We start from the raw sequence: 13267 nt of genomic DNA, 5'->3' as shown, positions 1-13267 counted from the left end.
CAATTACAAGAGAGGAAATTCATTTCAACAGGGTCCAATTTAAACCCAGCGTACATCACAGAGGGCAGGGTGGTCACTCCGTAAATGACAAATGGCTAAATATCACATGACAACACTGCAACACAAGAAGACACCATAACAACAGCACATTGTAATTAATCATCCAACCTCTCTCATCCTTTGAAGTGCAATAATTTCCATCTAAGAGCCACTTTATTGTATTGAGTGGTCCTCTCTCTCTCTCTCTCTCTTTCTCTCTGCATTGATCAAACCCTGCTACACACCACCCACACCACCATCTGACAGCACTGTCACTGTGGCAATTATCTGAGGAGTCAGTGTCAGCAGTTCCAATCAGCTTTATGGAACACAACTCCAATCCTACTGGTCTGTAACGAGCTTGATGGATGTATTTATATAAGGAGAACAGATGTGAGAACTGTTGGGAGCGAGCTGTAGGTTTATTATTAATCTATTCACTTGTTTGTTTTACATTATCTGACACAGTCCCGGGGGATTTAGACGAATGCTGCAAACCAAACATTCACTGCACAACAGTGCGTCTCCGCTCTGGATGACTTTCAGATCGACACGTGAGGCGCTGATTCATTCGTTTTCAACTAATTAAATCCATAAAATCCTACACTTGTGTAATGTGTAGAGTCAAGCATGTACGCGGAACACAGCAAGTAGAAATGCTACAGAAATAATTTGCAAAAACTAAAACAAATAAATAATATACTGCACATCTGCTGATCTGACAAATCCCTCTATGCATCTAACTAGCTACGTATCTACTTACAAAAACATCTACCAATGTATCTACCAACCTACATATGTACATTCGATCTACCTACCTAGCCACATATTTATTTTTTTATTTTCTATCAATTAGCGAAGTATCTATCTTGTTAGCTAGCTAAGTATCTACCTTGTTAGCTCGCTAAGTATCTATCTTGTTGGCTAGCTAAGTATATATCTTGTTAGCTAGCGAAGTATCTATCTTGTTGGCTAGCTAAGCATCTATCTTTTTAGCTAGCGAAGTAACTATATTGTTGGCTAGCTAAGTATCTATCTTGTTAGCTAGCGAAGTAACTATCTTGTTAGCTAGCAAAGAATCTATCTATCTATCTATCTATCTATCTTGTTAGCTAGCGAAATATCTACCTACCTACCTACCTACCGACAGATTTACCTATCTATCTAGCTTACATGCTGACTAACTGAAAAGAGAGAGAGATAAAAGATGAGCCAACAGTGTCAAGTGTCCTTCCACTAACATTGAATAATACAACAACAAATCTTAGGACTTTAATTCTGTCAGTGTTTCTCTTCTATTATTTTTTTTTTCAACACTGTTCTCCTCCTGGTGGCCTTTTACAGGGACATTATTTCCCTTTCATAATTGTCAGGGTCAAACACGGCTTTGTTCTTGCTGCTTGTGTCCTCTCATGCTTGAACATTTCAATTATGTCCTGTTGAAAGGAAGCAACACACATAGCGTGGTAAACAATTTCTGTCTCTCACACACACACACACCTCGGTCACTCCACGCAGAAAAGCTTCTTTGGCAAGTTTGGCAGGTCCATCTACGGTTTTCCCATCATCCTCTGGGCCCCAGCTGGCGCTGTAGACGTCAATGTGTTGGGGATTAAGACTGAGAGACTGGGCCTCCACCATGTCGGTCACCTCGCCGTCCAGCATGCGCACACCTGCAGCAACAAAATTTATTACATTCAAATGTTTAAATGAGATTTAATATTTAATGAACTCAGAGTCCAGCAGAAGCTCTCTGCCAGTGGACTAGTTTTATTTAATACCCATTTCCTTTGGCTTAATCCAGTTGTTGTGCAAGTACTTTAACTGTGCTTTTTTCGCCAAGTTACTACTTAAATAACACAAATGAATCTCCTGGCCTAATTGTCTACCAGAGGACCTACTTAGTGCATAGAATAATTGGGTACTCAGTTATTTAACTGTAATTACATCCCATCTTGGCCAAGACCATCTTGTAAAAGGGATTTTTCTCTAGTATGTACTACTAATAGTGGAAATACAACCCACACATACGTGTGTGTAGGTGTATGATCACCTTAATATGAAAGTCATTTCGTTTTTGTAGCCTTGAAATAACCTTTCATATGTACCCAAGGCAGGCCATGTGATGGACCGGGGACCTGTGAGGGCCAACCTAGTTCCTCACTGTGTGGTAAAAAGGAACGGTGAAGGAGCCTCTGTTTGACAAATCTACAGTTTCACCAGTAGATGTCACAAATTCTCTCACACAGGATCTTTAAAATAGGTTTTAATTGTAAAAGAACTGAGGAGTAGAGAGCTTTGTGTGAAATTGATGTTCTGCTATATCAGGGACGGTCCACTTTTTTTCAAAAACAGCGACAGTGATGTAGGTGCAAGTGTTGTAGCTCTGCAGGTTTCAGCCGAGTTTGCCTGTTTAAGGACACAGCCCGGTTGCCGTGGTGAGGTTTGATTTGCATATTATTTACACTCTTGTTCTCGCATGTATTTTGTATAGCCGACACAGTGAACCAGCACCTGCTGTGTTCATCAATTTGTGCACTCGCCTCGGCGCTATTATGGATTCTATGTCATCTCAAGTGATTTTCTTTGGTGCTTGAGCTGATTTGTTAAAAAAAATAAATTTAAATGCAATTCGTTGTGGGAGAGAACGGCCACTTCAAGTAAGTAGCAGGAAAAATACATGGCAAACAATAACAATAGCTATACATTTTGTAATCAATTAATAATCGATTAATTGTTCTAGCACTAAACGTCACGCTACGATATCTGTCCAAAAATGTCCCTAAAGAGGTAGAGTGCGGTACTTGGACTGGTTTCACTGCCAATAAACCAATTAACCAAGAACGTTAAAGAACGTCCAAATTTCAAAATAAATACACTGATATTTGGGCACCAATGTATCCTTAAACCCATCTCACAAGCCAGCAAATCAACACATCTGTGTATTTTATGTTCATTTTTGCCATTTACACACACTTTCATACATATACAGAGCTTTCTGTATCGCTCCTCATTCACACAATGAACGTTTGAGGGACGGAACTGAGGTTCAATAACTTGCCCAAGGGCACATTGATAAGCAGAGTAGAGGAGCCAGAGATCGAACCAACGGTAAGTGGATGACCCACTCCGTCTACTGAGCCGTATCTGCCCCAAGAGAAAGAGCTTGTCTTGTCTTCATCTACAATGTCTTGATGAAATTGGTGCAGCCGTCCGAGTGTGTATAAATTTAAATTAAATAATTAAAGCGGACTTACTCAAGCTTTAATGGCAGGCTTTCAACTATAGGGCTCATTTGTAAGGTTTAAATTTAAGTGGTTGCAGATGAAGTGGCGTGCAAGAGATAAAAGAAAAGCACACTTGTCCTAACCAATTATTTCTGCTTAAAGTTCAGAGGTTTTTCTCCACAGCGCCATATTTCTTCTCCCTCAGCAACATTATGAGGCGAGAAATCAAGGACACTAAAAAAAACCAACAACTTTCTTTCCACATTTGAAGCATTGCAGGTCAGGTTACTTCATGCTGCAACATATAGGTTAGAGTATCCAAGCACTGTGTCTTTGAAGTCCTCCAAAAGCATCAAACTGGCACTGTGCAGCTACTGTTTCCATGGCAGCCTGCTGAGAGAGGGCAACTGAAGAATCCCTGTCCAAAACAATCATCTATCCCAAAAATCCACTGGCAGGGAGTGAATCAAAGTTTACTGCAGTTGTCATGTATTGTCATTTGATCATCAACATTCCATCATCGTCAGTTATCAGCCAGGAAATCTGAACTCCTCTTCCCTGTACTGTCAAACAGCAACAGTGCTTATGTTGTGCTTAAAAAAAAATAGTGTGGTGAAGCTGGAAAAACTAGAATTACCTTTAACCCAAGACATCAGGCTTCAATAACACTAACAACCTCTATTTTAAAGTGATGGTGCACACACATCAACACACTTATGAGGCTGTATATGCCATTTCAAAACACACCAGACCTTATACTGTGTAAATAAATGCATTGTGTAGGTTTTCACAGCACCATCCCTCTCCTGTTCCGCCTATATGATGTTAATACAGCTGAACACCATGTGGTAAATTCCCACTCTGGACCTTCAACAGAGCCTGGAGTTATGAGACTACTCCGACAAGGGTTGGTTCAGACTTTATTACGGCTAGAAGGAAGCTTGGAGGCTCTCGAGATAAGCAGACCGGTAATGAGACGGAGCACCACACCCTCAACCCACTCAAAGTCCAACAAATAAAACTCAGCAGCTCGCTTTAATCCTCAAATCCCATCAAATGCCTTTAATTTCAGAAACGCTGTGAGGAGGAGAGACCAAGAAAAATTCATGAAATTATAAATCAACTTGTTTACTATGAAAATTGTATGCAAATGAAAGTCTGTTTTGCATATAAACCAGTGAAGCTACATAAGAAGGATGGCAGCAGAAACTAACTCTTGGACGACAGAATAGCAACTCATCGGGTTCATATTTCACAATATTTCACCGCTCTTGTCTTGTGTATCTTCTCCGAAATGGGCAGTTAGCTGTGCACCGACGCGCGTCTCTGCTAAAACAAATAAACGATTAAATCTGTCGATGAGACGTTAAGTAACCCTGACAACGCCAAATGTGTGCAAGTGTTTCTTTTCTTTTCTTATTTTTTAAATCTAAATCCATGTCCCGAGTAAATGAAAACCTCGCATTCACAGAAACAACAATGAGGTGACGGGACAGCAGCACATTAGTACGAAGAGCGAGAGAGCAAAGCAAGTGCAAAAGCTTCCTTCAGGGCATTATCAATTTCTCCTATGACTTTCACTTCTTTTTCCAGGGTTTATACCTTGGTTGACATCAAATTCAAGGACTTTCCAGGACCAATTCTTTAAAATTTAAACATAAAAACATAAAAAACAAACATTAATATAGACATCTGTGATGGCACTTGTGTAGTCGGTAATATGTCTTGGTGCAGTGTGAGACGAGAGAGAATCGAGTTTCCTCCCACAGTCCAAAAACATGCAGATTTGGGAATTAGGTAAACTGGACGCTCTAAAATTGAGTGGATGGTTGTTTGTCTCCATGTGGCCCTGTGACGGACAGGGAATCTGTCCGCCAATCGCCCTGTGTCAGCTGAAATTGGCACTCGTGTTGGATGAAGCGGTAGAAAATGGATGGATATAATCGTCATATATGTGGGCAGAAAGTTATATCTGCCCACGTATATCTGGTACAAACTCAGAGCAGTGTGTTTGACAGTAAGAGAGATTCTCTCCATAACACTGTGCCACAGTTAGTCTTCACAAAGCCAATACACTCAGTGCAGAGTCAATTCCACATCGCAACTGCGGTGGTGCTCAAAAATATTCTGTGACATGCTGTGCCCTACAAAACTGACTGAAAATAACACCAGCGCTGGCTCGGCGGAGCGGGAGTTTCAGCTGTCCTGGCAGCAAAGACAGAAAACCGAGACGCAGTTAAGCTTTGCCCCTGAAAATAAAAATGTAAATATTAAAAAAAGAACCCCCCTCCACTTATTTTTATTTGACCATACCTCCAATCTTGGCATTGTAGGCCACGCCGACTCCACAGATTCCATTGTTGGCGACTGCAGCCACTTCTCCAGCACAACGTGTTCCATGCCTGGAGAGAAGAGAGAGAATCGAGAGGCGTATTTTAACACTTTTAACACATCGATGTGTAAATATACACACGCCCACAGGTCGTCGTCTTGGTTAACAAAAAGGTTGCTTTTAAATAAATGTGCTCCTGCACTTCTTTGTTTTTGTCTACGTCTACAAAAACACGGTTCATCTAAGCAAATCTGAAACTGAGTCATTATCTGCTGCCTGACCTTGCTCCACCTACAGGACTCGATTAAGTCGAGGTAAAATGGAAATTGGACGACATAGCACACATGGGATGACACAGAATTAGATTCAAAAATGGGTCTTTTGTCAGGCCTCGAGTAAGATGTGAAGCACAGGAATCCAAAACAAAAAAAAAGCCCCTCACGCTACTGGAGGTGCAGATCATCACATTCCAGTCAGGTGCATCACCGTGGTCTGCCACCACACGGATATGTGCTCCACATGCCCTTCAAACGATGACACAATCCCCACTGGAACGCAGCTATTCTCAGACGGGATTGCGACACAATTCCACACCAGTAAACAACAATAAATAAAGGATTTCCACTTCAGGAGGAAGCCGTCGCACTCGCACCCTTCAGTCAAGGTGCTGCGAGAACCCAGACACAGCAGAGACACAGCAATCAAAACACCACATCGCCATTGAGCAGCCTCTCCTGATAAGACTCTGGAAAAAAAACTCTATTATCACCACACGAGGATTAACGTTCCACCGTGTAATACTTAGATAAAATCATTTTTTATACAACTTTAAAAATCACCGGAGAGTATGAATTGTTGTTTTTCATTACCCCAGGATTAGCATTTTACTTTCATACCAAGAGATTTGAACCACCATGGTTTTTTTTTTTTAAACATATCCCATTCATTACTGAAACCTTTGGCGAGCTACTTGGAAAGGTACTGGGAGCTATACTGGCACCTCTGGATTAGAGTAACAAAGTCAGTGAGAGGAGGTGACTCTAATTATTATAATCTTTTAGTTATTGGTTTCATTTCCTCAGCTCCACTCCGATCACAAACCCCGGTATAAACAGTAGATCAGTATTTCTGATTTTCCGCCAAGTACCACCAGAGGAAGATTGCGTACCACTGGTGGTACACATACCACAGTTTGAGAACCACAGGGCTTAGCTGAAGTGCATTGCCACGTGATCCCCAACCATTTTCAGAGTTGACTTTTGGCCTTTTTTTTTTTTTTTTTAAAAAAAGGTCAACTATGCTATCCTTGAACACCACCAGATGTCACCATTGAGCATGCTAATGCTAGTAAACTATCTACTAGAAAACTAACAACATCACATATGCATCAAGTTACTTTAAATCCACGGGGAATCGTATCGGAGATCCGTCGCAGAAATGCCAGACGGATATAAAGCGTGGTCTTATTTTCTCTCTGTGACATCACCATCAACGCCCGGCGTTTATAGCTGCAGTATTTGTTTTCTTCTATCGTATGCGGCGCATTCTCGTATAATTGGACGTTTAGACACAGAGACTGGTGTTCACCTGCCAGTCCTCGGTGATTGCTCTCGACGTGGTGATGAGCTGAGAGGGCGGAGGATAATCAACATTGGCACCGCGTCTCTGATCTGTCACTGGACATCAATTCGATGGAGTCGAGTAACGCTTGCCTCCATACTAAGGAGGACTTTCAAGAGCCATAAAGTCTCTTAATATTTGATTCCAAAAGTGTGGAAATGCTCATTTAAGGATGCCATTAGCTTTCAGTTACAATTAAGCATGAGAGTTTTGGGTTTTTTTGACCGCCGTGCCAAGTGGAGCGCGATAATTTTGTAATTTTTTTGTTTTTCCTGAATGGATTTTCTGCCGCTGACGATTCACTTCACATTGAACTTGTCGCCATCGACAGACAGAGTGATAATGTGGATTACCGAGACCACAAACACACTTCCATCTCCGCAGCCTCAGTATCTGACGATAAGCAGCAGCTCAGGTGTCTGTTATGAGATGCCAGGCAAGCACAGGCTCACGCCTCCTGTTATCAACTTTGCCTTTGTCCAAATCTTCCCGCCGACACCGCCATTAAAGTCATTTATGTGGTCGACTGATTCATGGAATACAAATGCTGTCGCAGGGGTGAGGCCCTTGGTTTTTCTGAACCCGATTATGCAAGTACTTCTTGCATAACCGGGCATTCTGGGAGCAATTTTCACCGGAGTGATGAAGTGGAGACAAGATGATATCCTTTTACTGCTCCCACTCACTGTTCGGGTCAATACGATTGGGAAAAAAGAAAAGAAAAGTAGAGCGCATCTCCGCATCAAACTGAATGAATTCTGATGTGAGAGCAGCTTGCTGCATGCTATTTACTCAACATGACTTACAGCCGCTAACATAAAGGCCTTTTCAATGAACAGTTTTTCAGGCACGACTGCTCTGCGCTAATCCAATCAACAATCCTAAGTGCAGCAAATGACTTTCAAGGTTAAATCGTATTTAATGGGGGGGGGCTGGCTTAAACCATCAAAACAAGATTTTCATAATTTGTGTGGCAAAACAACGCGATGATAATAGGAGTCTTTAAACACGGCGGTGATTCAGTTAAGTGCCTTATTTGGCAAACTAATCACGCTTTTCCCTTTTCATAACCCATCACTTCATAACAGGGTTTAGAAACACATGGCGCAGGTGAATGTGCAGAGACTGTAGGCGAGGGACAGGACGAACTCTACTTTTCTGTTGCTGTTTTTTGACGAATCATGTTTTCGCAGGTTTGTGTTGTCTGCAGGTCCACGATACGATTCTGTGCTAATCAATATATTGCAAGAACAAAAACGTCCGTGAAAAGTGAAAACTGCAGGATTTCTCCATTTATTCACAACATAGAGAACAAAGTGCTTAAAGTCCACGTATTGAACGTGGATGGAGCATCTCTCGAACGTAGCTTTCTCCGCCTATATCCCGCCGTAAACTTATGCTTCTTCAGCCAGGTCACTTAACTTATGCCCAAGTTCCGCCATGAGGAGATATGAGGTAGCGACGCCCAGTGACTGAAACCGGCAGGGACGGTTTACTTTAGAGCGCCTTCATTTATTAATTACAAATATTGATATTTGCCCTGCCATAGCATTTAAGGAGGGACGATATCGCCAAATCCATATTTTGACCCAAAATATTGGCAACTAATATCATCAAGTCAATGGGCTCTGAGATCCAGGTTACAATCTAGAATCAGTACAGAGATAAGTGAGACTGAAGTTTGATGACAAATGTTACTTTACTAAAAAATGGGTGTGAAAGTTAAAATCGAGTAATGGAGACTAAAATGTCACCGTGAATTCATGCTACATGAGTGACAGGGTGAGACAGCTGCAGTAACTGGTGTGTACTGCACCATAGTGATTTGGCCTTGTAACTAAGGGACCAGATCAAATCCTGCGACAGGTCAAGGACTGGGGTGGCACCTAAAGCAAGGTTCGCAATCACCATGGCTCCCCAGGCACAGATAATTGCTGCTCACTGCTCTGGGTTTGTGTGTGTGTAACTACTGGTGTGTAAAAAAAAAAAAAAGAGGATGGGTCAACTGCAGGGGTTTAACTTCACTCACTAATTGGTGTGTGTGCAAGTAAAACTCTAATTGTGGTCACAAAAAAAATTGAAAAAACGTTGTACGAGGAGCGAACGTGCCAAACAAAGTCATCACGCATCTGCGAGACAAACAACTGCGTTCACGTCCAACGACATCCACAATGATGAAGAGAAATCCAGCAAAAATCACACATGGTATTAAAAATGCATGTGCTCAAAGGCAGAGGTGGATTAACACACAGTTCACATCAACCAAAATGAGATGAAAGTGGATGGAAACAGTCTTTGCCCCTCGTTCACTAATTAACGATGACACACAGGAGGTCAGTGGTTTGAAGGATGTGACTCGATGGAGGCTCCAGTCGTGATACATGAACTCTTCAAACACGGCTCTGCATAATTCAACTAATTCAATAACAAACAACAAGCCAGAGCTGCTTTGATTGCCTGCACTCGCTGGAATACGGCGGATGGCAGCTGCCATTGAAGCTTCGATGGGGCTACAGTGTTAAAGAGAATGCGGTCGCCAGACTAGATAATGCACACGTAGCGGATGGAGATCATTTTATATTTTTCTTACAAATAAGTAACAAGAAACATGCTTTGAATATGAGGAAGAGTTGGTGGAAAATTCAGCTTCTACTGATGAAATTTACTTTTCAGGCACACATTAAGTCCAAGGTTATTTTAATGCCTTTAGTGAGAGTCAAATAAAATTGATTAATTCTGCTTATTAAAAAAAAAATAATAATCACACTGGGGGTTAAGAATGTAAAACGGTGAAAACGCAGAATCATTTTCCCTGTGTTCGACTGTCAGGAGGATGTTCGGTCACAAAGAGACGCCTGAGGGAGCAGCCGCTCCTCCGACAATAACTGGATGTCCTCGTTTTGTTCTGCATGAACACGCTCCTGCTAATGAGACTGGCAAGACATGAAACCAAAACCTGGATTCAAACTCAAGGCCCCAGAGTTCAGAGGAGGGCGAGCGAGGTGAGAGCGCAAAAAAACCCCACTACTTTTTCTGTTTTCTGCAACAACCAAAGATCTGCACGACATCATTTTTTTTTTTTACCAAGTTTGAAACAAGTCACACTAATGGCATGTTTCCACTAACATAGCACCTGGTAAGAGGTAATTTTTTTTAGTACCTGCTCTGGCGAGGTTCCAAGCATCAGACTGCCGGCCACTGACTGGTCAGAGTGCCGACACAGGAAGAGACGTCCGACACAAGAATCAAAGCCGAACAATGCCGAACGGTAGATGAGTTAAAAAGATTTAACAATCCTAAAAACGTGGCTTCATCTCCAATAATGACCAGGGAAATGTCTAAAATCTCAATATTTAACAGAGGAGTCTGGTGTATAGAGCAGCATCACAAACACCTGCCGCTGTATTACAGCCCAGTGTCGGTCATGCAGGAAGTATCAGTGATTCTGACTCTAATCATTCAGTTACACTGAAAACAACTGCTTTACAAGTCACTAGTGTTTGTGTGTTGTGTGTAAAACAAAGTCAAGGCAGTTTCGTGCAGCCGAGCCAGCGATGACTCCGCCTACTTTTCGTAGTGGAAAATCAACCTAAATAAAATAAAAGGCTCTGCCCATTTTTATATTGTTTTATCGTTTTATATTTATTGCGTGACGGCTCAAACTCTCCTATCACCTTTGTAGATTTCTTGAAGGCTGTACGTCGATTGTGATCGACTGACATTACCGCTGAAAAGGTTATTAAAAGACTTTTGATCAATATCACACGGAGGAAAAAAAAGGTGTCATCTATCCCAGCTTTAACGATCACAGCAGTAAAAATCTGCCTCACAGAGATCCTTGATCCCGAGTGCACTCAGACATTCCCCTCCCATTAATCACAAACATGGTCACTATTGCTTTGTTACAGTGCTGTGGAAAAAGTCTCAGGTCAAAATCTGTGATCACGGACATTTAAGTCGGTCTAACATGAGTTCAACTCATCCAAACGTGTGAATGTGATGCTCATAATCCTGGTGCAATAAACCTTTTTCTCCACCAGGTATTTGTCAACATGGAAGATTAAAAGAAATCGGTTTTTAGCAGTTACACTAATGAGGCTTTCACAGTTTTAAACACAACTGGGGTCACTGTCTGATTTTTATTTTTCAGCTTCTTAAATGTGAATATCTTCCAGTGAAATAACTGAAACTGAATCAGACACTTGAGAACATCATCATTTCCAGGTTTGGGAAACACAAATTGACATTTTTTCAACTACTTCAGAAAAATAATCGCCAGATTAATCGGTTATGAAAATGACTGCAAGTTGTAGCCTCAGGGTTCAAATTCGAGGACTTTCCAGGACTAATTCCTTCAAAGTCAAGGTGCCGAATCCTGCTAGTAATCAGGACTCGACGCCTCTTCCGCGTAGTCTACGTACATTAAGCAATGCAGGGCATGAAACAGTAGGTGGCGTCGTAACATACGAGAGAGACATTTACCTAAATATCAACTCAACTTCTTTCTTGCACAACAATTCATGTCTATTATATAACAAATCTAATGGAGACTTTTCCACAGCACTGCTTATCTGAAGTGATTCAACAAATATTCATCTGAACAAAGTAAAGAACGCCATGGTAACGATGACAAACAGTCACATATCATGGCAAGCAAGGCAACAGGAAGTTTTCAAGTATTTATAAGACGAGTAGCTGTGCTTCTCTTTGTTCAAACTGTGCCTGTCAGATCATGGCATTGTTCCAAAGAAGCCAGCCTGAAGGGTCTTTCAAAAAATATCTTTCAGCCCACACTCAGCATTTCCCAGGGTTCTTGGAAATATATCTGCCGCCGAGCCTGAAGTCAATCGTTGGAGGGTTTTTCAAAAGAAAAAAAGACATGAAGAGGAGACATCTTTTTTTGTGTGTGTGTGCGTTTGTCACAAGGATAAATTGTCAGATAAGACAAAAGCTTTTTTTTTTTTTTTCCCCGTGTCACATGCATCGTCACAATGTTCGTCTCATTAACGCAACGGTGCGTCTTCCTACACACGTGTGTCTAGACGAGCCGCACGTGGGGTGAAATGAATACGTCTGCCAAAATGACAAGATAACTTCACAACAGCCCACAACAAGAAGTGGGCGGAGAAACGGTCAATTAGCGTCAGTCCCACCTACACGTACACACAGTCTGTGTTCAGGCTAAATGCTACACAACCACGACACATCAGCTTCCCTCACAACAGACAGCAGCTACATTATGATCATGTGCCTTTTATTTTAAATACTTTCATGTGTTCCACTAATCCACCCACCACACACACACACACACACACAGAGATTGAAGAGAAACTTCCCAACTTCCTTTCCCCCCAACTGATGTGAAACAGTGAAACTCCCCTGGATTCCCATGTCATATGTCATGGAGATAATAGGAGATTATGGCGGAGAGCGATTCCAGTGAGGTCCTGCAGCGATTACGGCCAGAACAACTCAGGTTTCAGCAACCGGAGCTGGCTGCGCGCCACAGACCCGACGCGATCGGCATTCACACCGACAGCTGGCAGAACCATTATCGCTGTGGAAAAAAAACCTCAACGACCTCCCCGTGGAGACCAGCTACAGAGACACACTGTTGTCATGCTGATGTATCTGAGAACACGCAAAGATGGAAAAAAAAGGATTCAATCATAAGAAGAAAAGTGCACAAAAGCAGTTGCAAACGACGTGGAGCAAAAAAAACGTCTCTTGACTTGGACCCATGCCCACAAACCGAACACTGATTCCATTTTGGAGCAATTTTGACGATTTTCGATGATGTGATTATTTAAACGAGCTTCTCCTGGAACTTTTCTGCCATCAGCTTGAAATTTGTTCAGGTCACTCTGGACAAGATGAGGATGAAAAGTTATCGAAAGCTTCACTCAACATCACACAGTATAGGCACTAGGGGGCGTCAGAGTTAAAAAAAACCCACAAAACTGTTATAACTCCGCTATCCAAGGCTATACAAGAACCAAGCATTCTATGATAGATTATAGTCCTGCCCTGAAGAATAGAGTATTTAACT

General features: G+C 41.8%; 1 protein-coding gene across 2 annotated transcripts in view; it reads right to left on the bottom strand.

Annotated features, from left to right (window-relative positions):
* furina (furin (paired basic amino acid cleaving enzyme) a) overlaps positions 1-13267 on the bottom strand; it is a 96962-nt gene that overhangs the window by 18459 nt on the left and 65236 nt on the right. For both annotated transcript variants that reach the window (XM_044030167.1, XM_044030166.1), the window contains exons 7-8: positions 5580-5668; positions 1540-1712 (exon numbers count right to left, since the gene is read on the bottom strand). In XM_044030167.1, coding sequence (XP_043886102.1) covers positions 1540-1712; positions 5580-5668 — 262 coding nt within the window. The remainder of the gene's footprint in view (positions 1-1539; positions 1713-5579; positions 5669-13267) is intronic.

The sequence above is a fragment of the Solea senegalensis genome, linkage group LG7 (genome assembly GCF_019176455.1).
Source record: "Solea senegalensis isolate Sse05_10M linkage group LG7, IFAPA_SoseM_1, whole genome shotgun sequence".
Lineage (NCBI taxonomy): Eukaryota > Metazoa > Chordata > Actinopteri > Pleuronectiformes > Soleidae > Solea > Solea senegalensis.
Note: the sequence above shows the minus strand (reverse complement) of the source record. Positions and strands in the feature narration are given on the sequence as shown.